The following is a 27,374-nucleotide window of genomic DNA, read 5'->3' on the forward strand; positions in this document are numbered from 1 at the left end:
AGAACTTCTCTTTCTTCATAATGTCAACAAGCTTGATAACTTCATAACTAGATTTTGTATGCCTAGTACAGACTAATCCTGAAGATGACTGCCTTCTTATCTAATGTTTTCCATATTTCTTGATTAACTAATGGCGGTGAAGCCTTGTCACGATTTTCTGGCAGTCTGTATCTTCTGAGCAAAGGTTCCAAATCACACTGAGAAGTAAATGCAGTGTTAATTAAATTTACCAAACATTCTAACACTGAACCATCTTTCTCGGGCACTTTTAGCTTTGGCAAATCCGACAAAGAATCTACATTTTATATTCACTAACACCAGCTGATTCATCAAACAGAGCATGTGAAAAAAATTTCTGAAGGTCCCCAGGGGCCTGTTCACCTTCAGTATCATCAGCATTAACTTCCACCCAAAGATTTGGAGGTTCTTCATTGCGAAAATTGAAAGCCATCTCTATAAAAATCAAGAGTCAACTTGCTGAGGTACTATACCTGGCAAAGTCCCAAGACTTACAATATCTTTGGAAGAAAGCTTACTAATATCAAAGTCGGAGGACGATTATTTCCTAGACGAACACTGTATATCCGAAGATGTGTTATGAGGGTCCTGCAAAAAACTTCTGTCACTAATGGGCTTCCGTAGTTTTATCCAAATTATTTTTTAAAATGCTTCATTGCACTTGAATGAAGTGTCCAATAGGTAACGATATCCGTTTATTTGCTTTTCAAATGACCGAGTTATTTCAAATTGAAATACATGCAGTCATATACACTGACCAATTTACTTGTCACATTGCAAAATGGACGAAAAGACTGAAATTCATAGCTATATTAAATGCCGTATTAGGCTTGATACAGATTCAAAGCAAGATATTTGATGAATTGTATGGTATATATGGACCTCAGGCCATTTCAGTGCGCACAGTTTTTAGGTGGGTTAAAGCTTTTAAAGCTGGGAAATTATCTGTCGAAGATGATTCCCGTTCTGGTAGGCCTAAAACCTCTGTTACCAAGGCAAACACCACTGCTGTTATTAAAGCTGTGGTCGAACAGGATGCGCGATTGTCGGTGAAACATATAGCCAGTTGTACTGGTATCAGAAGGCAGTGTGCAAACAATTCTGAAGAAGCATTTAGACGTGAGAAAGGTTTGCGTTAGGTGGCTACCTCATTTGCTCAATGCCTTAAATGTGCCAGGGAACTTTTGATAACATACAAAGGTTGTGATAGTCAGGTTATTTCTAACTTGCTAACAGGTGACGAAACCTGGGTGCACATGTTTTGAGCCACAGACAAGGACTGATAATAAGCAATGGAAGGGAAAAGAAAAAAAACGCCCCTGTATTGCCAAGGGAACCATAAGTTAAAAAAAGACGTTGTACGCAGTTTTCTTCAGTTAGGCCAGAGTTTTTTTATTTTTTGTTACTCGGATTTTGGGCAGGAAAATGTTGACAGGAGGAGGGAAAAAAATAAAAATAAAAAAGGCAGTAAAATTTACTAAAACAACAGACGATAAGCGATCACTTTAAATGTGTTGCCTGAAAGGATTTTAACATTACTTTAATACGCATTTAACACTAATACAAACAAAATTACCTTTCTGTGTTTAACTTTTTTATTATCTTGATTCTTGAACATAAAATTGATGATTTCAAAAACTTTAACAAAATCACTCTTTGGGCATGGGTACTATTTGCCCTTAGTCATAACATCTTCGGCGAGTATTAAATTGATGACTGAATAGCAATTTTCAATGGTCTGATCAGCTGGTTTCATTTTTAGCATGTGCATACTTTTATTTTTAATTCATAAACTTTTCTGACCAAGATCTTTATTTAATACATTTTAATATTTATTTGTTGTGCTATAAGTCACACTGACACAATTTTATAGGTCATATGGTGACTTTCCAGACTTAAATGGTGCAGGAAGACCCCAGGTACTCCTCTCGGCATCATCTCAGGCAAGAATTGGCATCTGGGTAGAATGGCCTACCTTTCGTCAGCCAGCTGGATATCTTTTTCACATGATGACCTGTGTGGGGCTCGATCCCACAGTGATTAGGGGCAAGTGATTCAAAGTCGGGCCACTCTTTATTTTATATTCGATGGCCAGAAAATGACTGAAAGCATAAGTAGCTAGACAGGTCCCTGAAAAGGATTTGTATGCAATGGAATATATAGATAAATACCTCCAATCAGGCAACTTGTAATATATATATATGTCTTCATAAGCATATCACAGGGTTTTATCCCCTTCATAATAGGGTCCTTCCCTCAGAAAATATCTTTTAAATTATGCAGTTTTCCCAAAAAACTGACTTTACATCAGGTTTTTTATCCCCCTTTGCCCAAACACCGAGCTGTTTTTGCTCCAAATCACAAGCCTGGGCCCCTTTCCCTCCTGGTAAAAAAAACAAAAAACAACCCAAATTCTGAAATGGATGACTCCTTTGTTTGGCAGCACTTTGTTGCTCCTATACCTCATCCTCATGTAATATATAACCGCCAAAGGAATGTCAAATTCACATTCAATGTTGCCGCTGTTATTTACGTCGGGTAAATCTATGTTTTTCTAACCTTTTCAGACACCGTTACTGACCGTAACCTTTACAGAACTTGTTATTCGTTGTTTTATTGTCTGTATACTAGATCACAAACCAAATATTCCGCTTTTCCATCGCGCATAAATCGTTCAAAGACAATCTTAAATTTCACTCAAGTTTTTGTTAACGTACGGAAGACGCTTCCATTTGAGCGGAAATTGCGCCTATATGACACTGACGGATAATGCGCTGACAAATATTTACGTTGTCGTCGTCGTCAGAATGCAGCAAAACATCAGTCATCGCCGGAAAATAATTTTGAAAATTCAATTTTTATTTTTTTCGAAAATGACGGAAAATAGGGTCGGCGGGTCTGAGTAACGAAAAATCAAAGAACTCTGGCCTTATGGGCAAGTCGTTCAAGTGCCTTGTCCATCTGGTCATACAGTCACTGGACGATTCTACAATTAAGAACTCTGTACTGAAGAAAGTGAAAAAGTTTTACAATAAGAAATGTCCAAGCAAAGGATGATCAGGAGTCCATCTTATACATGACAATTAATGCCTCTCCCAAATTTGTTCAAATGGGGGCACTTAACCCCTTCTAGAAATAGAAATGCCTTTAAAAGACTTCTTCTTATGAACAACCTAATGGATCTTCATCAAATTTGGTCTATAGCATCATTATAAGGTCCTCTCCCAAGTATGTTCAAATGGGGGCACTTGGCACTCATTTAGGGGCCGCTTGAGCCAAAATTAATAAAACCTTAAAACAACTTCTTCTCACGGACCGCTAGAAGGATCTTCATCAGACTTGGTTTGTGGCATTATTATAAGGTCCTCTCCCAAGTTTGTTCAAATGGGGGCACTTGGCCTTTTAGGGGCTACTAGAACTAATCAAAGCTTTCAGAAACCTGATGGGACAGAGCAGTTGTTTTGCTATGGTTATGCATTAAAACGTAATATTCTTGGTGTTTTATGTAAACTGACCTCAACACTAGCGAATTAACATGTCTTTTTTAATTAGCTCACCTGTCACATAGTGACAAGGTGAGCTTTTGTGATCACCCTTCATCCGTTGTCAGTGCGTGCGTGCGTGCATCAACAATTTCTTGTCTGCATGATAGTGGTTTCATTTATGATTTTATTTTAACCAAACATGCACAAACTTGTATCACCATTTGATCTCGGTTCCTTTCTTGAACTGGTCAGATCCCATTATGGGTTCCAGAGGTATGGCCCCTGAAAGGGCCAGAATTAGCTATTTTAACCTTGTCTGCACAATAGCAGCTTCATTTATGATTTGAATTTCGTCCATTCACAATTTCTTGTGAACACGATAGAGACCACAGTTTGCAATCAGTTTTAATCAAACTTGCACACAATTTGTATTGGCATAATATCTCGGTTCCTTTCGAAAACTGGCCAGATCCCATCATGGGTTCCAGAGTTATGGCCCCTTAAAGGGCCAAAATTTACTATTTTTGGCTTGTGAACACGATAAGAGACCACATTTTGCAATCTTGCACACAACTTGTATTGGCATAATATTTCAGTTCCTTTCGAAAACTGGCCAGATCCCTTCATGGGTTCCAGAGTTATGGCCCCTTAAAGGGCCAAAATTTGCTATTTTTGGCTTGTGAACACGATAGAGACCACAGTTTGAAATCAATTTTTATCAAACTTGCACACAACTTGTATTGGCATAATATCTCGGTTCCTTTTGAAAACTGACCAGATCCCATCATGGGTTCCAGAGTTATGGCCCCTTAAAGGGCCAGAATTTGCTATTTTTGGCTTGTGACCACGATAGAGACCACAGTTTGCAATCAACTTTAATCAGACTTGTTCCTTTCGAAAACTGGCCAGATCCCATCATGGGTTCCAGAGGGGCCAAAATTTGCTATTTTGGCTTTTGCAGCCATATATAGACTTCATTTATGGTTTGATTTGATACAAACTTGCAAAATGTCTTCAGCAACAATAAATCTTGGATCCCATGATGAATCTGTCAGATCCAGTCGTATGTTCCGGAGTTAACGGCCCCTAATTGACCCCTGAAAGAGCCAGAATTTGTTAATTTTTACCTTGTGAACATGATAGAAGTGACATTTTATATTTGATTTTTACCTTTATATTTGATTTTTACCACACTTACACACAATTTAAGTCACAATAAGATCTCAGTTCCTTTTGAAAACCGGCTAGATTCCATCATGTGTTCTGGGGTTACTGCCCTTGAAATGGGCAAAATTTTCTAGTTTGGCCCTTTCAGCCATATAAAGGTTTCATTTATGCTTTGATTTGATACAAACTTGCAAAGAATGATTATCTTGATGATTTCTAGGCCTGGATCGAAACTTGGTCATGCTGGGTCAAAAACTAGGTCATCATGTCAAATCAAAGGAAAATCTTGTTAACAACCTAGAGGCCACATTTATGACCCTATCTTCATGAAACTTGGTCAGAATGTTTATCTTAATGATTTCTAGGCGAAATTTGAAACTGGGTCATATGGGGTCAAAAACTAGGTCACCCAGTCAAAGGAAAAGCTTGTTAACACTCTTGAGGCCACATTTATGACCCTATCTTCATGAAACTTGGTCAGAATGTTTATCTTGATGATTCCTAGGCTAATTTCGAAACTTGGTCTTATGGGGTCAAAAACTAGGTCACCCAATCAAATCAAAGGAAAAGCTTGTTAACACTCTTGTTCATTTGTTGTGCATGAAACTTGGTCAGAATGTTTGTGTGCATGAAATATCACATGAATTTTTATCTGGGTCATGTAGGGTCTAAAACTAGGTCACCAGTTCAAATCAAAGAATAAGCTTGTTTACACTCAAGAACAGGTTTGTACTGGTACAGAATCCAGGAACACTGGTTAGGGTAACTGCCTGCCTGTTGAAAAACGGTGTTAAACCCAAAACAAACAAACAAGAGGCCATGTTTTTTGGTCCAATCTTAATGAAAATTGGTCAGAATATTTGTCTCCATGAAATCACTAGGTAAAACATGTTTACACTGTTATTGTGTGTTACTCAGGGGAGCGACTTAGGGCCATCTTGGCCCTCTTGTGTTTATTTTATTATTTGATAATTAACACTTATGTTTATGCGCTAGCCCTTTCTATTTAAATACGTCGACGACGTGTCAAAATTTGATTTGTAAATAACAGGCAATTATATATAAGTATCTTGTGAATGTAATCAACGTATCACAGTTCGAAACATTGTATGTGTAAAACATCCCTTCACATAATTATTACAATTTGGATATAATTTATTGAAAAAAGTATTATTGTCAATGACAATAAACTAAAATCAAAACATTGAAAATATCGGACACAGTTAACAAAGTTCCTATACAAAAGAAATGTGCAATAAATGTAAACGAGTAAAATAAATAATTGATATAGATATATTTATAATAAATACATTATAGATGATAAATTTAACAGTTAACTGCTACCATACACTGTTATACAGTTAATGTTAAAATAAAATGTTGACCACGATGGTCACTTGCATGAATACTGCGAATCCTCATGACCGTCCACCACGAACTGCTGTGATCATGACCGCGAGGGCCGATCAGGTGTCCGGCCATCACTACTGAACACCCGTAATTTTTTTTTACCGCGAGGGTCAAAGGATTTTTGAAGGTTCCGCACTGGCTGTACTGTATTTTAGGTGGCTGCAGGAGATGTAAATATAATTGTATGCCGGTGTATTTCAGGTGGCTGTAGGAGTTGTTAATATAATTGTATGCCGGTGTATTTCAGGTGGCTGTAGGAGTTGTTAATATAATTGTATGCCGGTGTATTTCAGGTGGCTGCAGGAGTTGTTAATATAATTGTATGCCGGTGTATTTCAGGTGGCTGCAGGAGTTGTTAATATAATTGTATGCCGGTGTATTTCAGGTGGCTGCAGGAGTTGTTAATATAATTGTATGCCGGTGTATTTCAGGTGGCTGTAGGAGTTGTTAATATAATTGTATGCGGTGTATTTCAGGTGGCTGCAGGGATTGTTAATATAATTGTATGCCCGTGTATTTCAGGTTGGCTGCGAGTTGATAATAAATTGTATGCGGTGTATTTCAGTGCTGTAGAGATTGTTCATATAAGTAAAAACGGTCATTCAGTGGCATCAAGGATTGTTAACAACTAGATCCCCTTTATGTATTTCATGGAACTGTCAGAATGTTTATTTAATATTTATGGCGAATTTGAAACGTGGTCTATGGTCAAATCTAGTCACCCATCAAATGAAGCTGTTAACTCGGAGGCATTAGGGACCTTTTCATAAATTAGCAGAATGTTTATCTTGTATGAGTTAGTAATTCGAAACTTGTTATGGGGTCAAAATCAGGTCACCATAAATCAAGGAAAGTTGTTAAATCTTGTTCATGTCCAGAACTGTCATGAGTTGTGCTGTCAGAATATCTGAATATTATTGTCATGCAGGGTCTAAAACTAGGTCACTCAACAAAGAAAGCTTGTTTACACTCAAACAGTTGTATGCGGTAAGATTCAGGGAACTGGTAGGGTATGTCTGTTGAAAAATGTGTAAATGCCGTAATAAAACACGAGGCCATGATTTTGTCAATTTAATTTGAATGGGTAGATATTTTCCCAGAATGCTCAGGTAAAATGTTACACGTTAATTGTTATCAGGAGTATTAGGTGGCCTCATGTGTTATTTTATTATATGATAATTGTACACTTATGTTCATGCGCAGCCCTTTTAATAATTGAAATCGGTCGTCAGTGTGTAAAATTTGAATTGTAAATTAATCGGAATATTAAATCTTGTAATGTATCGAGTACAGTTGAACATGTATGTGTAAAACTCCCTTACATAATTATTACATTGGATATAATTTATAAAAATATATTGTATGACCAATAATAAAATTCAAAACTTGAAATGCCAGTACAACGTTTTACAAAGAAATGTTGCATATGAAACTCAGTAAAAAAATATGATATAGATATTTAAATAATACATTATATGCTGAAAAATTTACAGTAGCTGCTACAACATGTTATACTAATATAAATTGTATGCCCGTGTCAGGATGTTTATGTGCGTGTATTTCAGGTGGTTGCAGGAGTTGTTAATATAATTGTATGCAGTGTATTTCAGGTGGCTGCAGAAGTTGTTAATATAATTGTATGCCGGTGTATTTCAGGTGGCTGTAGGAGTTGTTAATATAATTTTATGCCGGTGTATTTCAGGTGGCTGCAGGAGATGTTAATATAATTGTATGCCGGTGTATTTCAGGTGGCTGCAGGAGTTGTTAATATAATTGTATGCCGGTGTATTTCAGGTGGCTGCAGGAGTTGTTAATATAATTGTATGCCGGTGTATTTCAGGTAGGCTGCAGGAGTTGTTAATATAATTAGTGTATTCATGGCTGTATGGGTGTATTTCAGGTGGCTGCAGGAGTTGTTAATATTATTGTATGCCAGGTGTATTCAGGTGGCTGCAGAGTTGTTAATATAATTGTATGCGGTGTATTTCAGGTGGCTAAGTAGTTGTTAATATAATTGTAGACCAGTTGTATTCAGTGCTACGGATTTGTCCAAATAATTGTATGCCGGTTGTATTTCAGGTCTGTAATTGTTAAATGAATATCTATAGCTAATTTCATGGTGGCTAGTAAGAAGGTTATTTTAATTTGGCCGTTGTTAATTTCAGGTTTGGCTTAATCTGTTATTTCACGTACTCATGAAGATATTTGTTAAATCCAATTGTATCAGGTTATGATATCAGGGCATGCCAAATGATGTTAATATTTGGTATTGCGCGGTTACATATTACATCGGGAGTAGACAGTTAATGTTTCCATTGTATGCGGTGTATTTCAGGTGGCTGCAGGAGATTGTTTAATATAATTGTATGCCGGTGTATTTCAGGTGGCTACAGGAGTTGTTAATATAATTGTATGCGGTGTATTTCAGGTGGCTGCAGAAGTTGTTAATATAATTGTATGCCGATGTATTTCAGGTGGCTGTAGGAGTTAATTGTTTTATTAGTGTGTATGCCGGTGTATTTCAGGTGGCTGTAGGAGTTGTTAATATAATTGTATTGCCGGTGTATTTCAGGTGGCTGTAGTTGTTAATATAATTGTATGCGGTGTATTTCAGGTGGCTGTAGGAGTTGTTAATATAATTGTATGCCGGTGTATTTCAGGTGGCTGTAGGAGTTGTTAATATAATTGTATGCCGGTGTATTTCAGGTGGCTGCAGGAGTTGTTAATATAATTGTATGCCGGTGTATTTCAGGTGGCTGCAGGAGTTGTTAATATAATTGTATGCCGGTGTATTTCAGGTGGCTGCAGTAGATTTACTGGTACCAGAAGTAGGTGAACTAATTGGAGGAAGTCTGAGAGAGGAAAGATATGATGTAATCAAATCAAGATTGGATGAATTAGGGATGACAGCATCTTATCAGTGGTGAATATATTTTGTTGCTTTAAAACAAAGAGGAAGTGTTTTGCCATTTTATGCATCAAAATCAGTATATGCAGGTGAATTCCTCTGAACAGAAAAGGTTCTGTACAGAACTACATATACAGTCAAACCTGTGTTAAGCAGTCAGCCAAGGGAGCAGCATAATCTAGCTGCTAAAGGCAGGTGGCTGCTTAAGAGAGTTGATATTAGAACAGAAACTCAGTTTGGGAAGTAAGCTAAATGGCTACTTAAGGCAAGTGGCTGTTTAATAGAGGTTCCTGCTCAGGCATTTTTAGCTCACCAGAGCACAAAGTGCTCAAGGTGAGCTATTGTGACCGGTCATTGTCCCGCGCCTAGCGTCGTCACGTGGTGCGTCAACATTTGCATTGTTAACACTCTAGTGGCCACAGTTATGACCCAATCTTTATGAAACTTTGTCAGAATATTTGTCTTGATGATCTCTAGGTCAAGTTTGTAACTGGGTCATGTGGGTTCAAAAACTAGGTCAGTAGGCCAGATCAAATGAAAATCTTGTTAACACTTAAGAGGCCACATTTATGACCCTATCTTCATGAAACTTTGTCAGAATGTTTGTCTTGATGATCTTTAGGCCAAGTTCAAATCTGGATCATGTGGGATCAAAAACTAGGTCACCCAGTCAAATTAAAGGAAAAGCTTGTTAAACACTCTAGAGGCCACATTTATGACCTTATCTTCATGAAACATGGTCAGAGTATATATCTTGATGATCTTTAGGCAAAGTTCGAATCTTGGTCATGTGGGGTCAAAAACTAGGTCACTAGGCCAGATCAAAGGAAAATCTTGTTAACACTCTAGAGACCACATTATAAGTTTGAAACTCATGAGAATTGGTCAAAATGTTTGTCTAGATGACATCTAGGTCAGGTTCCAACCTGGTTCATGTGGGTTCAAAAACTAGGTCACTGGTCAAATTAAAGGAAAAGCTCGTTAACACTCTAGAGGCCACATTTATGACTATATCTTCATGAAACTTGGTCAGAATATTTGGTTTGATGATCTCTAGGAAAAGTTTGAATCTGGGTCTTGTAGGGTCAAAAACTAGGTCACTAGGCCAGATCAAAGGAAAACTGTATTAACACACTAGAGACCACATTTTAAGTTTGAAACTCATGAGAATTAGTCAAAATCAATCTGACTAAAGTACTTGATCTAAACAAAGATCTGAGGATGACACATTTACATTAATCTTTCTGTATATTTGGATTTCCAGTATTACTATTTTTATTTTCGCAAATCTATTTTTATTTGAACCAATCGGACGATTCATTTCAACAAGCATTCGGCTGAACCATCAAAATAGCGTCGAATGTCTAAGGGTGAGAATCTAGGGCTTGAACTCAGGACGCGAGTGCTCTACCAACTGAGCTAACCAGCTGCCTGACACCTTACATGACCAAGTCCGTACTGTGACATATAATTCCTCTCAAAACACGAGAGCGCAGTCATGATGTGGTCATCATAAGAATTTTAAACATGAAAAACTCAGGCTAAAAATAGATTTTTTAAACTTCTACTTTCACTTTCAAAATGTTGAAAGCAAGGCTCTGATTGGCTAGCAGAAGGGTAGTCAGAACAAGGCTATCAATAGCACGTCTTCAGATCCAAAGCATAGCGTTAATTGAGGATGCACTTTAGTCAGATTGGGTCAGAATGTTTGTCTTGATGAAATCTAGATGAAGTTCGAATATGTGTCATCTAGGGTCAAAAACTAGCTCACCCGGTCAAATCAAAGAAAAACTATGTGTGTAGGGATAACGCATGTTTTTTCATGTTATAACATCTGCAGAATCCCGAGGGATTGGTTGCTGCCCGATTTGGTTGGGATTTAGCAAAACTTTACGGAAAGCTTCACTACCAAGAGGAGATGCGCATATTATCTTCATGTTGTGGTTGGATGATTTTTCACCCTATTGCCCTTTGATTATTCAACAGTAGTATACTATAGTACATTTCTTGTCCTGGATATTTCACAGCAACCACTGGTTGAAATTTAGCGAAACTTCACAGAAAGTTTCACTACCAAGAGGAGATATGCATATATTCTTCATGTTCCGGTCGGATGATTTTCTACCCAGTTATTGCCCTTTGATTATTCAACAGTAGCATACTATAGAACATTTCTCTTCTGGGATATTTCTCAGCAACAACTGGTTGGAATTTAGCAAAACTTCACAGAAAGCTTCACTATTAAGAGGAGATGGGCATATTATCATCATGTTCCGGTTGGCTGATTTTCTACCCAGTTATTGCCCTTTGATTATTCAACAGTAGCATACTATATAACATTTCTCTTCTGGGATATTTCTCAGCAACCACTGGTTGGAATTTAGCAAAACTTCACAGAAAGCTTCACTATTAAGAGGAGATGGGCATATTATCATCATGTTCCGGTTGGCTGATTTTTCACCCTGTTATTGCCCTTTGATTATTCAACAGTAGTATACTACAGTAAACCTTGCTTATAAGGAACAGCTTGGGACCTCTAAAAATTGTTCCTTATAACCGAGGTTCCTTATATCTGTATAGCGAATTAATTCCTTGTAACCGAGGTTTGTATAACGAACACAATTTGTATAGCGAACACTATTTGACTGACGTTTGAAAAGGGCTCCGGGTCGACCATGAATCTTTATGTAAGAAGTTGTGAGTATAGTACCGGTCCTTTCCTAGAGAGATGGTAAGGTAAACTGACTGCGTGTATATGACTGAAAGTGTTGAAACATGGCGTTTAAACCTAAACTAAGCCAAAATGTACGTCGGTAAGAATGACGTGATTTGTGTTTATTTTTTGTCGGCTATTTCTATCTTCTTTTTTAGGAGAGCACTACATTATGATTATAAGATATGTTGCAGCTCTTACCTTGCTCGACAGCATGTTATGTGAAAAGGCATCAATACTAGTATAAAATAAATGTTCAAATAATTAATACAAAAATGTTAAATTAGAACATTCGTTCTACCAATTAAAATTTAAAAGTAGAGTGTTTATGACATACAGTGCATTACGATTAGACAACGGCGCCATACATACAGACTAAAGCGTAAATTATACCTATAGTTTTGCTATTGTCCATTTTAGCACCTGCTATAATTTTTACAATTGAACATTTGGTAAACTGGACTGTTTGCCATTGTTAATCACGCGTAATTAACACATTTATTTAGGATAGTATGACATGACCGTGTCCACGACTGATTTTCGTTTACTATTGTTAACATGAAATACCTATTACATGTAGCTCTCAAACATAATCTCGAGTAAGTTAATGATGATATTATTTATTTTCTTTTTATCATATCTGTGAAGTAACAAACTAAAGATCATAGAAATGAAATAACATGTGTTTATTCATGAGCATAAAAGCTCGTGAAAGTGCCGACGTTACTCTGACGTCATCAGCGATTCTCCTGTTTATTTCCAGTATTCTTTATGTCTGTTCACTATAACCGAGGGGTTTTCCATTGAATTCCGTACTTTGGGACTAGAAAAAGTGTTCCTTATAACCGAGTGTTCCTTATAACCAAGTTCCTATAACCGAGGATTTTTACATTGAATAAAGAAGGAATAAGACAGGGAATTGAAAACCGTTCCTTATAAACGAGTGTTCCTTATATCCTAGTTCCTTATAAGTGAGGTTTACTGTATAGTACATTTCTTGTCCTGGATATTTCTCAGCAACCACTGCTTGGAATTTAGCGAAACTTCATAGAAAGCTTCACTACCAAGAGGAGATGCGCATATTATCTTCGTGTTCCGATCAGGTGATTTTTCACCCGCTTATTGCCCTTTGATTAATAGCTCATCTGAGCCGCAGGCTCACAGTCCAGCATCCGTCCGTCCGCGTCTCCTCTAAACCACCAGGCCAATTATGATGAAACTTCACAGGGATGTTCCTTGGATGGTCTTCTTTAAAAATTATTCAAAGAATTGAATTCCATACACAACTCTGGTTGCCATGGCAATCGAAAGGAAAAACTTTAAAAATCTTCTTGTCCAAAACCACAGGGGCTTTGATATTTGGTATGTAGCATCATCAAGTGGCCCTCTACTAAGAATGTTCAAATAATTACCCTAGGGTCAAATATGGCCCCGCTCTGGGGGTCTCATGGTTAATAAAGACTTATATAGGGAAAAAATTTGAAAATCTTCTTGTCCAAAACCACAGGGCCTAGGGCTGTGATATTTGGTATGTAGCATCATCTAATGGTCCTCTACCAACTTTGTTCAAATTATCCCCCTCGGGTCAACTATGGCCCCACGCTGTGGGTCACATGGTTTACATAGACTTCTATAGGGAAAACTTTGAAATCTTCTTGCACAAAACCACATAGCCTAGGGCTTTAATATTTGGTATGTTGCATCGTAAAGTAGTCCTTTACCAAGACTGTTCAGATTATTCTCTGGGGTTAAAAATGGCCTCTTGTCTTAAACCATAAGGCCCAGAGCTTAGATATTTAGTATGTGGCATGCTCTAGTGGTTCTCTACCATGTTCCAATAATGACCCTGGGGTCAGTATATGCCATGCCCGGGGGGAGGGTCTATATGAAGCATATGGAGAGCTATTCTACTCACCCCGGTGTCAGCATTGGCGTCTTTCCACGTCCCCACCTTGGTTAAAGATGTTTTTCCACTTTCTTTTTTTCTCCTTATCTCTGTAATTACCTGATGGATTTGCTTTAAACTTAAAATATTTATTCCTCATCATCTGGCACAAAGGCCATAACTCTCACACCAATATTTTATGAATTATCCCCCCTTTTTACTTAGAATTTCAGATTAAAGTTTTGATGCACTTTCACTCTATCTCAATTATTACTATATGGATTTGATTCAAACTGAAAGTAGTTGTTCCACATCATCTCACACATCATATGACACAAGGTCCATAACTCTGGTACCAATATTTAATGAATTATCCCCCATTTTTACTTAGAATTTCAGGTTAAAATTTTGATGCACTTTCACTCTATCTCAGTTATTACCATATAGATTTAATTCAAACATGAAATAGTTGTTCCACATCATCACTCACATCATATGACACAAGAGCCATAACACTTGCTCCAATATTTCATGAATTATCTCCCCTTTTCACTTAGAATTTCAGGTTAAAGTTTTGATGTTCTTTCACTCTATCTCGGTTATTACTAAATGGGTTTGATTCAAACTTAAAATAGTTGTTCCACCTTATCACCCACATCAGATGACACAAGGGGCATAACTCTGGTACCAATTTTACATGAATTATGCCCCCTTTTATTTAGAATTTAAGGTTAATTTTGATGCATTTTCACTATATCTTAGTTATTACTAAATGAATTTGATTCAGACTTGAATTATTTGTTCCACATCATCACCCATATCATATGACACAAAGTGCACCAATATTTTATGAATTATGCCCCCGTTTCCTTAAAATTAGACTTACTTAGTGTTTGGATACACCTTATCTTTATCTCTCTTGGTTGAAAACCAGTTTCGTGGACTATAGGAATGCGCTTTTCCGTCATTCCGTCCATCCTTCCATCCGTCTGTCCATCTGCAATTTCGTGTCCGGTCCATAACTCTGTCATCCATGAAGGGATTTTAATACTTCTTTGCACAAATGTTCCCCATGATGAGACGACATGTCATGCGCAAAACACCCCTAGCTCAAAGGTCAAGGTGACAGTTGGATGTCAGAGGTCAACAGGGCTTTTATCCATGAAGGGATTTTAATATTACTTGGCACAAATGTACCTCATAATAAGACGATGTGTCATGCACAATGTTCAGACCCCTAGCTCAAAGGTCAAGGTCACACTTAGCAGTCAAATGTAAACATGGCATGAACAGGGTCCGTTTCGTGTCTGGTCCATAACTCTGTCATTCATTAAGGGATTTAACCCTTTACCACACAGAACAGAAGCCAAAGTAACCTCTTTTACATAACACTGATAAGTGATAATCAATAATCAATAATCGGTATATGGCTGATAAAGGTGACTGTCTTATCTGAACAGAGGTGTTAGCATTATTTTGTGATTACACACACTTATGTTAAAAATGTCATTATTTTAATATTTTCTGTAAGTTTGACATTATTTTTGTCAATATAAAGTTTGTAGCAATTTAAATTGTCTTTCCGATGATACAAAATTTATTGTAGTTTCTCTTTGAGTTTCGAAGATATAAAGTGTTAAAGTACGGGAATATATATTTTTAGGCATAAAATTCTGTTTTGGATTACTTTCACATTGAAATTCATATACAATTTCATTTTGATGTTTGAAAGTTTGATTTATAGTTAATAGACTTATCTTCCGAATCGGAATCGGTAAGTATTTATATAAAAAAACAACCATCAAACTGAATAACACTACAAAAATAACGGATCATAAAATTTCTGAAAGTGCAAAAAGATCGCCGAGATCGAGACTCGTAACCGACTACAGTATTCTTGTGCTAAAAATTAAAAATTTTAAGATAATATTACGTAATATTTTGATGATCAAACGTCGGTACATCACGGGTGACTTCCGCAGCAATCAACTCTTGGGGTGTCTTAAAATATTTGAAAGCCGCGGTCCTTCTGTTTTGATTAACACTTCCCGTTATGTAAGGCCATAAATTCCAAGCCATCGTATACACAAATTGTTGTTTAGGGGAAATTGGCATGTATCACGCGTGACCTTCATGACCTAACACATTTAAAAATACTTTGATGTTAAATGGTTGTTATTTTTAGAACGAGGAAAGCCCGCGAACCGGCCAGTTGCAAGCAGTTTTCTCAGTAATTTTCCATGACGTAGCGTCGTGCACATGTAGGAAAAAACCCCGGTGTCTTTCTTTGCAAAGTACTCGATAAATTTAAATAGTATCCACATGATCTTGTACGTAAATAATGATGACGAAATCCCATATTTTGAGTTAGTAAACATCCGGAATTTGTTTCTTTAGGAAAAGAACGAAAATAAAGCGATTGATTATGAGACACGGGATAAAACGATTCTGTTCAAATGGCCGTTAATCGGTATAATACGTTTCTATCGGGGAACCGATAGACTCGGGTCAATACGTTTCTGTTCGGTAATCGAGAGATACGGTGATAAACGTATCCATGTGGGAAAGGGTTAAATATCACTTGGCACAAATGTTCCCCATGATGAGACAATGTGTCTTGCATAAAAGCCGGACCCCTGGCTCAAACGTCAAGGTCACAATTGAGGGTTTTTTTCCTGTCTGGTCCATAATTCTGCCATCCATGAAGGGAATTTAATATTACTTGGCACAAATGTTCCCCATGATGAGATGACATGTCATGTGCAAAACCCGGACCCCTAGCTCAAAGATCAAGGTCACAACTGGAGGTCAAACGTTAATAGGAATTTTTAGCTCCACTATTCGGAGAATAGGGGGGCTATTCTACTCGCCCTGGCATCGGCATGACCTTCCTTGGTTAAAGTTTTTCGGCAACCTTTGTTTTTCTGTCATATCTTTGTTACTGTTGCTTATATCTTACTGTAATATCACATAAACATTGTCCAGTATACAAATAAAGTATGTGTAGGGGCTGAGCCCATTATACGCAAGGTCAAGGTCACCAAGGTGTTATACTTAGGTTATTTTTAAGATTAAAGTTTTTCGGCAACTTTTGTTTTTCTGTCATATCTTTGTTACTATTGCTTATATCTTACTGTAACTTTACATAAACATTGTCTAGCATGCAAACAAAGGGGCTGGGCCCATTATATCCAAGGTCAAGGTCACCAAGGTGTTAAATTTTTTCGAAAACTTTGTTTATAGACATATCTTTGGTACTTTAAAAGATAATGACTTGAAATTAAAAATATTTCTTTATAATCATCATCTGCATGTGTGTTTGCAAACCCCATAACTCTAATTGTATTTTTGACAGAATTATGCCCCTTTTGTACTTGAAGTTTTTTTGCAATCTTCGCTTTCTGGATATAACTTTAATGCAATATAAGATAAAGACTTGACACTTAAAATGTATCTTTATCATCATCATCTACATGTGTGATAACAAGCCCCATAACTCTTATTTGTATTTTTGACCAAATTATGCCCCTTTCATACTTAAATTTATAACAAGCTTAGCTGAAAGGTCAAGGTCACACTTGGAAGTCAAAGGCAAAAAGGGCTTTTTTCCTGTCCAGTCTGTAACTCAACAATCCTTGAAGGATTTTAATATTACTTTGCACAAATATTCACAACCATGAGATGGAGTGTCACGCACAAAAACCAGGTCCCTAGGAAAATTGTCTATCTCTGCCTAGTGGTCCAACCTAAACGAAAATTGAAAGACTTCATTTGTAAACATGAGTCAAGTTCACACAAAGTACATTTTAAGTTCCTTCAAATTATATTTAAAGTAAGTAATAAGAAACTTAGAGCTCGACACAGCACTTCAGAGAAAAGCGAAGTCAGAAGGTCTGAGCAGCTGTTGCATTAGCATCATGATTTGTGACTTCCAAAACAAGGACAAAGTCGGCAGTCTGTGGTCATGTATATCAAATGCTGAATGATTTGACGAGCGCCTTCATATTATGAATTGGACAGGAAAACATTTGCGGAAATTGCATTTTGCATCAGAAAGGACCAAAACATATGAAAAAAAATTTTTTGCCCCCTGGATGGCTGTAAAATGTTTTAGGTTGGGACCCTTTTGATGGGTGAGTCGGAGCACTACAAACAAACAATTTGTAGCTCACAAGAGCACATTGTGCTCAAGGTAAGCTTTTGTGATCGCCCCTTGTCCGTCGTCGTCTTTGACTTTTAACACTCTAGAGGTCACAATTTTGGCCCAAACTTAATGAAACTTGGTCAGAATGTTACCCTCACTAAAATCTTGGACGAGTTTGATATTGGGTCATCTGGGGTCAAAAACTAGGTCACCAGGTCAAATCAAAGGAAAAGCTTGTTTACACTCTAGAGGCCACATTTACGACCCTATCTTCATGAAACTTGGTCAGAATGTTTATCTTGATGACCTCTAGGCCAAGTTCGAATCTGGGTCATATCGGGTCAGAAACTAAGGGAAAGCTTGTTTACACTCAAGAGACCACATTTTAAGTTTGAAACTCGTGAGAATTGGTCAGAGTGTTTGTCTTGATGATTTCTAGGTCCAGTTTGAATCTGGGTCATGTGATCAAAAACTAGGTCACCCAGTCAAATTAAAGGAAAAGCTTGTTAACACTCTAGAGGCCAAATTTATGACTCTATCTTCATGAAACTTGGTCAGAATGTTTATCTTGATGACCTCTAGGCCAAGTTCGAATCTGGGTCATGTGGGTTTAAAAACTAGTCACCCGGTCAAATCAAAACTTGGTCAGAATGTTTGGTATCATGAAGTTTTCTATGACTTCGACTCTGGGTCTTGTAGGGTCGAAAACTAGGTCACTTGGTAAAATCAAAGGAAAAGCTTATTTATACTCTAGAGGCCACTTTTTTGCTCCAATCTTCACGAAACTTTGTCAGAATGTTTGTTTTCATGAAACCATGGACAAGTTTTAATCTAGGTCATGTGGGGTCAAAAACTAGGTCACTAGGTCAAAAGAAAGAAAATGCTTGTTTACACTCAGGCCACATTTTTTGTCCAATCTTAATGAAAATTAGTCATAATATTAAATTTTGTCGCAATGAAATTTCGGACAGGTTAAAAATTAGGTCCGGTTGGATAAAAAACTAGGTAACTAGGCCAAATCGAAAAAAAACAACAACTAGAGGCCACATTTTTGCTCCAATCATCATGAAACTTGGTCAGAATGTTTATCTCCTTGAAAACTCAGACGAGTTTGAAACTGGGTCATGTGGTATCAAAAACTGGGTCACTAGGTCAAACATGTTTGTTATGATGTGTTTCTCCGGTGAGCGACTTATGATGGCCCTCTTGTTTAATTATGGCCTTGTCTTCATGTTCCGGTCGGATGATTTTTCACCGAGTTATTGCCCTTTGATTATTCAGCAGTAGTATACTATAGTACAATTCTTGTCCGGAGTATTTCTTAGCAACAATTGGTTGGAATTTAGCCATATTTCATAGGAAGCTTAACTATCAAGAGGAGATGCGCTTATTATCTTCATGTTCCGGTTGGATGATTTTTCACCCAGTTATTGCCCTTTGATTATCCAAAAATAGTATACTATAGTACAGTTCTTGTCTGAGTATTTCTCAGCAACCACAGGTTGGAATTTAGTAAATCTTCCTAGGAAACTTCACTATCAAGAGGTTATGCACATGTTATAGTACATTTCCTCTCCGGATTATTTCCAGCAACCACAGGTTGGAATTCAGTGAAACTTCATAGGAAGCTTCACTCTTAAGAGGAGATGCGCATCTTCATGTTTGGCCGAATGATTTTTCACCCAGTTATTGCCCTTTGATTATTAAACAGTAGTAGTACAATTCTTGTCCAGAGAATTTTACAGCAGCCACTGCTTCTTCATAGGAAGCTTTACTGTCAAGAGGAGATGCGCATATTATCTGTGTGTTTTGGTTGGATGATTTTTAACTCACTTGTCACGCAGTGACACGGTGAGCTTTTGTGATTGCCCGTCGTCTGTCCATCATCGTCGTCTGTCCGCAATTTCTTGTGAACACCCTAGAGACCACATTTTACAACTGATTATAATCACACTTGCACAAAATTTGTATTGGCACAATATCTTGATTCCTTTCAAAAACTGGCCAGATCCCATCATGGGTTCCAAAGTCATGGCCCCTGAAAAGGGCCAAAATTTGCTATTTTGTCTTGTTAACATGATAGAGACCACATTTTGCAATCCATTTTAATCAGTCTTGCACACAACTTGTATTGGCATAATATCTCGGTTCCTTTCGAAAACTGGCCAGATCCCATCATGGGCTCCAGAGTTATTGGCCCTTAAAGGGCCAGAATTTGCTATTTTGGTTTTGCAACCATATAGAGACTTTATTTATGGTTTGATTTGATACAAACTTGCAAAATATCTTTAACAACAATAGATCTTGGATTTCTTGATTAATCGGTCAGATCAAATCATAGTTTCTGGAGTTACAGCCCTTGATTGACCCCTGACAGAGCCAGAATTTGTTAATTTTAGCTCACCTGAGCACAAAGTGCTCAAGGTGAGCTTTTGTGATTGCCCAGTACTGTGTTCCGTTGTCCGTCATCAACAATTTGACTATTAAAACTCTAGAGGTCACAATTTAGGCCCAATCTTAATGAAACTTGGTCAGAATGTAACCCTCAATAAAATCTTGGACGATTTTGATATTGGATCATCTGGGGTCAAAAACTAGGTCACCAGGTCAAATCAAAGGGAAAGCTTGTAACCACTCTAGAGGTCACATTTATGAAATATCTCTATGAAACTTGGTCAGAATGTTAATCTTGATGATCTTTAGCAAGTTCAAATCTGGGTCATGTGGGGTCAAAACCTAGGTCACCAGGTCAAAAAATCAAAGGAAAAGCTTGTTAACACTCTTGAGGCCACATCTATGACTATATCTTCATGAAACTTGGTCAGAGTGTTAACCCTGATGATCTTTAGGTCCAAATCTGATCTTGGTCATGTGGGGTCAAAAACTAGGTCACCAGGACAAATCAAAGGAAAAGCTAGTTAACTGTAACGAGGCCGCATTTTTGACCATATCTTAATGAATCTTGGTCAGAATGTTAATCTTGAAGATCTTTAGGTCAAGTTCCAATCTGGGTCAAGTGGGGTCAAATCAAAGGTAAAGCTTGTTAACACTCTAGAAACCTAATTTTGAGTTTGAAACTCATGAGAATTGATCAGAATGTTTGTCTAGATGACCTCTAGGTAAAGTTCGAATCTGGGTCATGTGGGGTCAAAAACTAGGTCACCAGGTCAAATCAAAGATAAAGCTTGTTAACAATCTAGAGGTTACATTTATGATTGTATCTTCATGAAACTTGGCCAAAATGTTAATTTTGATGATATTTAGGTCAAGTTGGAATCTGGGTTATGTGAGGTCAAAAACTAGGTCACTAGGTCAAATCAAAGGTAAAGCTTGTTAACACTCTAGAGGCCAAATTTATGACTCTATCTTCATGAAACTTGGTCAGAATGTTTATCTTGATGACCTCTAGGCCAAGTTCGAATCTGGGTCATGTGGGTTTAAAAACTAGTCACCCGGTCAAATCAAAACTTGGTCAGAATGTTTGGTATCATGAAGTTTTCTATGACTTCAACTCTGGGTCTTGTAGGGTCGAAAACTAGGTCACTTGGTAAAATCAAAGGAAAAGCTTATTTATACTCTAGAGGCCACTTTTTTGCTCCAATCTTCACGAAACTTTGTCAGAATGTTTGTTTTCATGAAACCATGGACAAGTTTTAAGCTAGGTCACTAGGTCACTAGGTCAAAAGAAAGAAAATGCTTGTTTACACTCAGGCCACATTTTTGGTCCAATCTTATTGACTTTATCTTCATGAAACTTGGTCAGAATGTAGGCGAGCGATACAGGGCCTTCAGGGCCCTCTTGTGATAGAAGTGACATTAAACATTCGATTTTAACCACACTTACACACAACTTAAGTCACAATAAGATTTATGACCCTATCTTTTTTTTGAAACTTGGGCAGAATGTTTATCTTGATGATTCCTATGCCTATGCAAGTTCAAAACTGGGTGATGTGGGGTCAAAAACTAGGTCACCCACTCAAATCAAAGGAAAAGCTTGTTCACACTCTTGAGGCCACTTTTATGACCCTATCTTCATGAAACTTGGTCAGAATGTTTATCTTGATGATTGCTAGGCCAGGTCCTAAACCCAGTCAAATCAAAGGAAAAGCTAGTTCACACTCTTGAGGCCACTTTTATGACCCTATCGACATGAAACTTGGTCAGAATGTTTATCTTTATGATTCCTAGGCCAGGTTCTGAACCCAGTCAAATCAAAGGAAAAGCTTGTTCACACTCTTGAGGCCACTTTTATGACCCTATCTTCATGAAACTTGGTCAGAATGTTTATCTTGATGATTCCTAGGCCAATTTTGAAACTGGGTTATGTGGGTCAAAAACTAGGTCACCACTCAAATCAAACAAAAAGCTTGTTCACACTCTTGAGGCCACTTTTATGACCCTATCTTCAAGAAATTTGGTAAGAATGTTTATCTTGATGATTCCTAGGCCAATTTTGAAACTGGGTTATGTGGGTCAAAAACTAGGTCACCACTCAAAGGAAAAGCTTGTTTACACTGTAGAGGCCACATTTACGACCCTATCTTCATGAAACTTGGTCAAAATGTTTATCTTGATGATTCCAAGGCCAAGTTTAACGGGTGAGCAATATGGGGTCATGATGACCCTCTTGTTAATGGATTTATTGCCCTTTGATTATTCAACAGTAAACTATAGCACCATGGTAGCCAGGAGTAATTCTCAGCAACCACTGCCTGAAATTCAGCAAAAATTCATAGGACTCTTCACTCTAAAGAGGAGATGCACATGTTTTCTTCATTATCTGTTTATTCAACATCATAATTTATATGTGCCCAGTCAGTAAATTCCACTTTTCTTCTTTTAATATGCTAATTTCGGGGAGCATCCATCTGTTCAACCAATATTTCTTGTTATGTCTCCCACCACACAGTGGTGTGGGAGACATATTGATTTACTCCTGTCTGTGTGTCTGTCTGTCTGTCTGTATGTCACAAAGCTTGTCCGCACTCTAAGTCGAACATTTCTCACCCGATCTTCACCAAACTTGAACAGAATGTGTCTGACCATAAGACCTCGGCCAGGTTCGATAACTAGCCAAATCAGCCCAGGCACTTTGGAATTATGGCCCTTGAATTACCACCAATTTAAAAGGAAGATGCTTTTAGCTCACTTGAGCCAATGGCTCAAGGTGAGATTTTGTGACTACTTGATGTCTGTTGGCCATCTGTCAACAATTTCTTGTCTACACGATAGTGGTTTCATTTATGATTTTTTTATTTTAACCAAACTCGCACACAACTTGTATCACCATAATGTCTTGGTTTCTTTCTTGAACCAGCAATATCCCACCATGGGTTCCAGAGTTACAGCCCTAAAAAGGCAAAAATTGGCTATTTTGCTTGTCTGCATAATAATTTATAATTTGATTTTAACCAAACTTGCACACAAGTTGTATCACCATACAGAGATCTAGGTTCCTTTCTTGATTCAGCCATATTCCATTATGGGTTCTAAAGTTAAGGACCCTGAAAGGGCCAGAAATTGGCTATTTTGGTCTTGTCTTCACAATAGCAGTTTCATTATGTCTCCCCCCTGGAGACATATTGTTGCCCTGTCTGTCCGTCAGTCCGTCACACTTCATTTCTGATCAATAACTGGAGAATCATTTGACCTAGAACCCTCAAACTTCATAGGGTGGCAGGGCTGCTGGAGTAGACAACCCCTGTTGATTTTGGGGTCACTCTGTTAAAGATCAAGGTCACAGGGTTCTGAACATGGAAAACCATTTCCGATCAATAACTTGAGAACCACTTGACCCAGAATGTTGAAACTTCATAGGTTGATTGGTCATGCAGAGTAGATGATCCCTATTGATTTTGGGGTCACTCTGTTAAAGATCAAGGTCACAGGGACCTGAACATTTAAAACCATTTCCAATCAATAACTTGAGAACCACTTGACCCAGAATGTTGAAACTTTATAGGATGATTGGACATGCAGAGTAGATGACCGCTATTGATTTTGGGGTCACTCTATTAAAGATCAAGGTCACAGGGGCCTGAACATGGAGAACAATTTCCGGTCAGTAACTTGAGAACCACTTGACCAAGAATGTTAAAACTTCATAGGATGATTGGTCATGCAGAGTAGATGACCCCTATCGATTTTAGGGTTACTCTGTTAAAGGTCAAGGTCACAGGGGCCTGAACATAGAAAACCATTTCCGATCAATAACTTGAAAACCACTTGACCCGGAATGTTGAAACTTCGTAGGATGACCCCTATTTATTTTTGGGTTACTCTATTAAAGTTCAAGGTCACAGGGGCCTGAACATGTAAAATCATTTCCAGTCAGTAACTTGAGAACCACTTGACCTAGAATGTTGAAACTTCATAGGATGATTGGATATGCAGAGTAGATGACCTCTATTAATTTTGGAGTCACTTTATTAAAGGTCAAGGTCGCAGAATACAGAAAATGGAAATCTATTTCTGGTCAATAATTTGAGAACCATCTGACCTATAACCGTCAAAATTCATTGGGTGATAGGACTTACAGAGTAAATGGCCCCTATTGTTTTTGGGGTCACTCCTTCAAAGGTCAAGGTCACAGGGGGTTGAACATAGCAAACTCTTTCCAATCAATACCTTGAGAACCACTTGACCTAGAATGTTGAAACTTGATAGGATGATTGGACATGCAGAGTAGATGACCCCTACTGATTTTGGGGTCACTTGATCAAAGGTCAAGGTTGCAGAGGTACAGGGGCATGAACATGGAAAGCTGTTTCCAATTCAAAACTTGAGAACCACTAGGTTCAGAATGTTGAAACTTAGTGGGATGACTGGACATGCCAAGTAAATGATCCCTATTGCAGCCAACCATCAGTGTCTCTTTGACTTTCGCTCCTGTCCCCTATTGACTTCTTGCCTATACGACTATGCATTGGGAGAGACATTCGCTTTTCTACAAAAGCATCTTCTAGTTTATGATTGGATTTTTAACCAAACTTGCACAAGTTGTATCACCATAAGATCTGGGTTCCTTTCTTGAACCAGCCATATTCCACAATGGATTAAAGAGTTAGGGCCCCTGTAAGGGCCAGAAATTGACTATTTTGGCCTTGTCTGCACAAAACCAGTTTTATTTATGATTGGATTTTAACCAAACTTGCATACAACTTGTATTGGCATAATATCTCAGTTCCTTTCAAAAACTGGCCAGATCCCATCATGGGTTCCTGTGTTATGACCCCATAAAGGGCCATTTTGGCTTTTGAAGCCATATAGAGACTTTATGATGTCTCCCCCCCTCTGGGGGAGACATACTGTTTTTGCCCTGTCCGTCCGTCCGTCTGTCACACTTCATTTCAGAGCAATAACTGGAGAACCATTTGACCTAGAACCTTCAGACTTCATAGGTTGGTAGGGCTTATGGAGGAGACGATCCCTATTGTTTTTGGGGACACTCCGTCAAAGATCAAGGTCACAGGGGCCTGAACATGGAGAACCATTTCCGATCAATAACTCGAGAACAACTTGACCCAGAATGTTGAAACTTCATAGGATGATTGGTCATGCAAAGTAGATGTCCCCTATTGATTTTGGGGTCACTCTGTCGAAGGTCAAGGTCACAGGGGCCTGAACATGGAAAACCATTTCCGATCAATAACTTGAGAACGACTTGACCCAGAATGTTGAAACTTCATAGGATGATTGGACATGCAAAGTAGATGACCTTTATTGATTTTGGGGTCACTCTGTTGAAGGTCAAGGTCACAGGGGCCTGAACATTGAAAACCATTTCCGGTCAGTAACTTGAGAACCACTTGACCCAGAATGTTGAAACTTAATAGGAAGATTGATCATGCAGAGTAGATGACCCCTATTGATTTTGGGATCACTCTGTTAAAGGTCAAGGTCACAGGGGCCTGAACATTGAAAACCATTTCCGATCAATAACTTGAGAACCTCTCGACCCAGAATGTTGAAACTTCATAGGGTGATTGCTCCTGCAGAGTAAATGATCCCTATTTGTTTTTGGGGTCACTGTCTAAAGGTCAAGGTCACAGGGGCCTGAACATTGATAACCATTTCCGATCAATAACTTGAGAACCTCTTGACCCAGAATGTTGAAACTTCATAGGATGATTGAACATGCAGAGTAGATGACCCCTATCGATTTTGGGGTCACTCTGTTAAAGGTCAAGGTCACAGGAGCCTGAATATGGAAAACAATTTCCAATCAATAACTTGAGAACCACTTGACCCAGAATGTTGAAACTTCATAGGATGATTGAACATGCAGAGTAGATGACCCCTATTGATTTTTGGGTCAGTCTATTAAAGGTCAAGGTCACAGGGGCCTGGTCATGTAAAATCATTTCCGGAAAATAACTTGAGAACCACTTGACCTAGAATGTTGAAACTTGATAGGATGATTGGACATGCAGAGTAGATGACCCCTACTGATTTTGGGGTCACTTGATCAAAGGTCAGGGTCACAGAAGCCTGAACAGTGACTTGAGAACCACAAGGCCAGTAGTGTTGAAATTTAGCGGGATGACTGGACATGCCAAGTAGATGATCCCTATTGCAGCCAACCATCAGTGTCTCTTTGACTTTCGCTCCTGACCCCTATTGACTTCTTGCCTATAGCACTTTACATTGGGGGAGACATGTGCTTTTTTACAAAAGCAATTTCTAGTTTATGGTCTGATTTGATACAAACTTGCACGATATCTTTAACAAAAATAGAAATTTGATTCCATGATGATACCGTCAGATCCAGTCATAGAGTTACGGCCCCTGATAGACCCCCATTTATGCTTTGATTCGATACAAACTTGCACAGAATGTTTATCTTGATGATCTTTAGGCCAAGGTCAAAACTGGGTCATGTGGGGTCAAAAACCAGGTCAAATCAAAGAAAAAGCTTGTTAACACCCTAGAGGCCACATTTATGACCTTATCTTCATGAAGCTTGGTCAGAATGTTTACCTTGATAATTCCTATGCAAGGTTCAAAACTGGGTCATACTGGGTCAAAAACTAGGTCAAATCAAAGGAAAAGCTTGTTAACGCTTCAGATACCACATTTATAACCCAGTCATAATCCTCATGAAACTTGGTCAGAATGTTTATCTTGATGATTCCAAGGCCAATTTAACAGGTGAGTGATATAGGGTCATCATTGTTGATGTATTCATGAACTGTTGATTATTTATTTAGGTACCTTGATTTACGAAGATATGGAAGTGTAACACATGGTGGATTTGGAATGGGCTTTGAGAGACTTCTCCAGTGCTTCCTAGGAATATCAAATATAAAAGATACTATACCATTCCCCCGCTGGCCACACCATTGTTCATTGTGATATTCTTCCACAATTGCATAGTTTTTCCAAATTCAATAAATTACCAGTAAGACTGTAATATTTGTTATTTGTCCCCTTTAACATCCTTCTAAGCCAGGTAAGTTTTAAACTTTTCATGTATGTGTACATGTCAACCATTTTTAATCTGCCTTCTGCATATTCCTTTACTGCTACTGAATATTTAATTTTTGCCAGCCCTTGCCAAACAAAGTCCAAAAACAGTTTATTTACTGCCAATTTCAGAATAGTGTGCCGATTCAGTGTTTGCACCATACACATGGAGCGAC

General features: G+C 38.0%; 1 protein-coding gene across 4 annotated transcripts in view; it reads left to right on the plus strand.

Moving 5' to 3' along the window:
- The window catches only part of LOC123557401 (probable asparagine--tRNA ligase, mitochondrial), a 335,510-nt gene extending 308,365 nt beyond the window's left edge, over positions 1–27,145 (plus strand). For 3 of the 4 annotated variants that reach the window (XM_053543755.1, XM_053543756.1, XM_053543757.1), the window contains 2 exons: positions 8,879–9,003; positions 26,943–27,145. In XM_053543755.1, the coding sequence (XP_053399730.1) occupies positions 8,879–9,003; positions 26,943–27,087 (270 nt within the window). In that variant the 3' untranslated portion in view covers positions 27,088–27,145. Of the gene's footprint in view, positions 1–8,878; positions 9,004–26,942 lie in introns of those variants that run through there. The other variant, XM_053543758.1, reaches the window with a different exon arrangement.
- The last annotated feature ends 229 nt before the right edge of the window (positions 27,146–27,374 follow it).

Source organism: Mercenaria mercenaria, chromosome 5 (assembly GCF_021730395.1).
Source record: "Mercenaria mercenaria strain notata chromosome 5, MADL_Memer_1, whole genome shotgun sequence".
NCBI lineage: Eukaryota > Metazoa > Mollusca > Bivalvia > Venerida > Veneridae > Mercenaria > Mercenaria mercenaria.